Consider the following 2,726-nt stretch of genomic DNA (forward strand, 5'->3'; position numbering starts at 1 on the left):
TTAATAAAAATGTACCTATCTAATTTAGAACCGTTTTTACATCTGATTTGATTGTCAGGTGTTGTTCAACATAGTAGCGCTGTGTAATTGTGTAGAAATATCGAAGTAATATAATAAAGAAAGTAAATACAACAGTAAAATTTAACCAGTAAGGCTAACATACGCAGAAACAGAGTCTGCGTGATATCGTTCATTCAGAAGAAAAGTGACACAACTCAAAAAAAGTAAATTTTACAGGAGAGCGATTTGAAAATTGTGCTTTTTGTAATTAGTTTTTCGTTTAACAGAACTGCAACCTTTAATCCAAAAGTCATTTTATTATTTATATCAGTTAAATATAGGGCATTTAAATTAGCTTAATATAAACCATGAAGTTTGTGTTTATTATTTTTTTAATTATTTATTAATTTAATTTGAGTTGTGTCAATTTTCCTGTAAAAACCGCTTTTCATTAAAAGGTTAACTTTGAAGATGGTAATGACACAAAAATAAGTCAACGGGTTTTTAATGACAGTTAACTTTAATTGAAACAAAAAAATCAGTTAGTTACTTAGAACTAAACCTCCAAACATCATTGGACCTATTTTAGATGTTTAGAAAAATAGTGTTTTCAAATATTAATAACAAAATACATTCATTTACTACCACTAGTTACTACCAATAGTTTGGTCTTATATAAAGTAACTAATGCAGCACTTTTTTAATATTTAAAGAAGTATTTTCTAATGGAAATAAAAATCATTAACACAAACATAACATTGTTGCTAAACACAAACGTTACTGCAAAAATTTAAAGTGAGTTATAAAATGGTGCATAGCAACTTGGAATAACATGTTTTTCAAGTAAGTATTGTAAGTCTTTTTTCTTGTTAACTGAAATTCCCAGTCTTTGCTCGTATAATTTTTTTAAAGCAACATCTGAACAATGCACAGGAAAAACCTGTTGTTTCTTCTTTGAACTTCTGGTTTTCTTCTTAGTGTGACTCTTCTTGTTGTCTCCGAATAAATCCTCGTTTTCTTCAATATCAATCTGCTGGATGAAAATTTCTTGAAAGTCAACTGTGTCATCATAAGTTGTCTTGTACTTGATTTTAAAGGGAGAATCTTTCTCAACTTTAATTATTTTGATGTCATTCATTGCAACAGTACATCCTGAAATGAAAAGATAACTGTAAAATGTTTAATTATTATCTTTTTAGATAGAATAGGATAAAAAGTTGGATTTAAAAGTTTTAGTATGTTAACAAAGTGTAGGAAATTAAAAATAATCCGTTCGAAGTAGTTAAATATGCGTTTAGAAAAAATATTTAAAACGTAAGAAAATGCAATTCTTCCATCTTGATTGCATATCTATGTGCCATAAATAACTACTCTTTAACATACATTTTTCAGATTAAATATGAAAAGGAAAGATGGTTTAAAAACGTAAAAGAAGATAGTAAGTTAAAAGATTCTTAAAAATTGTGTAAAAAGTATTAAAGTTAAATTATTGGTTTCACATGGTAAAGGCTGAGTAGGGTTAAACTATGTTTGAACCGGTTGAGATTGTTTTTGCAGTGAAATAATAGATGAAATCCCTTTATTGGTCTGCTCATCACTAGAATTATTTTATAACTCTCGTTTCATAAAAGTGTCTAAATTATATTATAACAGTAAGCAGCTTACCTGACACATTAACTGTAGAGTTACATCCAATGTTTGCCCATAGGTCTTTAAAATCCAAGAAATCTTCATGACTTAGTTCATTGACTTTATACGGATTCCCAGTTTTTTTTGCAGTTTTGATCAATGAAATGTATTGAGCCGGGTGGTAAATTGGTCCAGACTTCAGACATTTCTTAATCTGCTTCTCAATCATTGCATGTACATTGTCCCCCTCGTTTTGACTATGCCCTTTTATTAGGAAATTGTGAGTTATAGACTTAATTGGCAGTTTGTCCACTGCATATAAGTACATAGAAAACAAATACTTGTTTTTCTGTTGGCCGCTGCAATTATCAGAGTAAAATATAATTTCAATATCGTTTTCGCAATTTTTAACTTTTTCACTGAGGTATTTGTAAATGCATGTTCCAATTTCGCACGAGCCTCTGGCTCCTTCGCCTTCATGCCAAGTATAGCAGAATACGGCATCATTTTTCAGCTCACAGACAGTCAGGTTTAGCATATTTAATTTAGATTTATAATACATTAGGGGACACTTCCCCCTTTGGACACTGTAATACAGCTTGAAGGTCATAACAGGCAACAATGGTGTTGACACTCACTGAGTCTTTGTCAGAATTTTTTTTCAATCGAGATAGATCTTTTTCCATAATATGCTTTTCATATTCCTCTTGCAAACTGGTCTTTCTCTCACCTTCAGCTGTCTCATATGCATGGCACAGCTCACAAAGGTCTTTTTTTGGAACAAAAAAAGAAATATTATACTCTTTGGTGAATATATCGTAATACTTTTTATAATTTCCATGAGGTTTTTGCAAGCTTTTACAATGTTCAACATAATCACGATGTAAATCACTAATTGTTTTACCACCTTCTATGAATTCTCTGGTTGTGTTTGCCCGTAGATAGTGGCTCTCAATTTTAGGAATAGATTCTATATGACGCCTGATGCCTTCATTTATTAACTTGTCTTGATCAGTTTGATGCTTATCATGTTTACCCCTCAGATCACCAGCAACAAAGCCACTTGAGGCGTCTTTCTTATCAATAACGGTTCTAAT

At 30.8% G+C, this 2,726-nt stretch overlaps 1 protein-coding gene across 1 annotated transcript; it reads right to left on the reverse strand.

Moving 5' to 3' along the window:
- Positions 1 to 703: 703 nt before the first annotated feature.
- On the reverse strand, positions 704 to 2,191 carry LOC124353032. The gene is made up of 2 exons (XM_046802826.1): positions 1,666 to 2,191; positions 704 to 1,152 (listed from the first exon to the last, which is right to left on the reverse strand). Exons 1-2 carry the CDS (start codon positions 2,189 to 2,191, stop codon positions 791 to 793), a joined length of 888 nt encoding a protein of 295 aa, XP_046658782.1. The 3' UTR covers positions 704 to 790.
- Between the last annotated feature and the right edge of the window lie 535 nt (positions 2,192 to 2,726).

The sequence above is a fragment of the Homalodisca vitripennis genome, chromosome 1, assembly GCF_021130785.1.
Source record: "Homalodisca vitripennis isolate AUS2020 chromosome 1, UT_GWSS_2.1, whole genome shotgun sequence".
Classification (NCBI taxonomy): Eukaryota; Metazoa; Arthropoda; class Insecta; order Hemiptera; family Cicadellidae; genus Homalodisca; species Homalodisca vitripennis.

What these genes read in the sequence shown, in the direction of transcription:
- LOC124353032 (XM_046802826.1), bottom strand. Translation starts at nt 2,191, where the DNA reads ATGTATTATAAATCTAAATTAAATATGCTAAACCTGACTGTCTGTGAG. An exon ending in CTCTACAGTTAATGTGTCAG is followed by an intron (nt 1,153 to 1,665) that starts GTAAGCTGCTTA and finishes TTTTCATTTCAG; the next exon opens with GATGTACTGTTGCAATGAAT.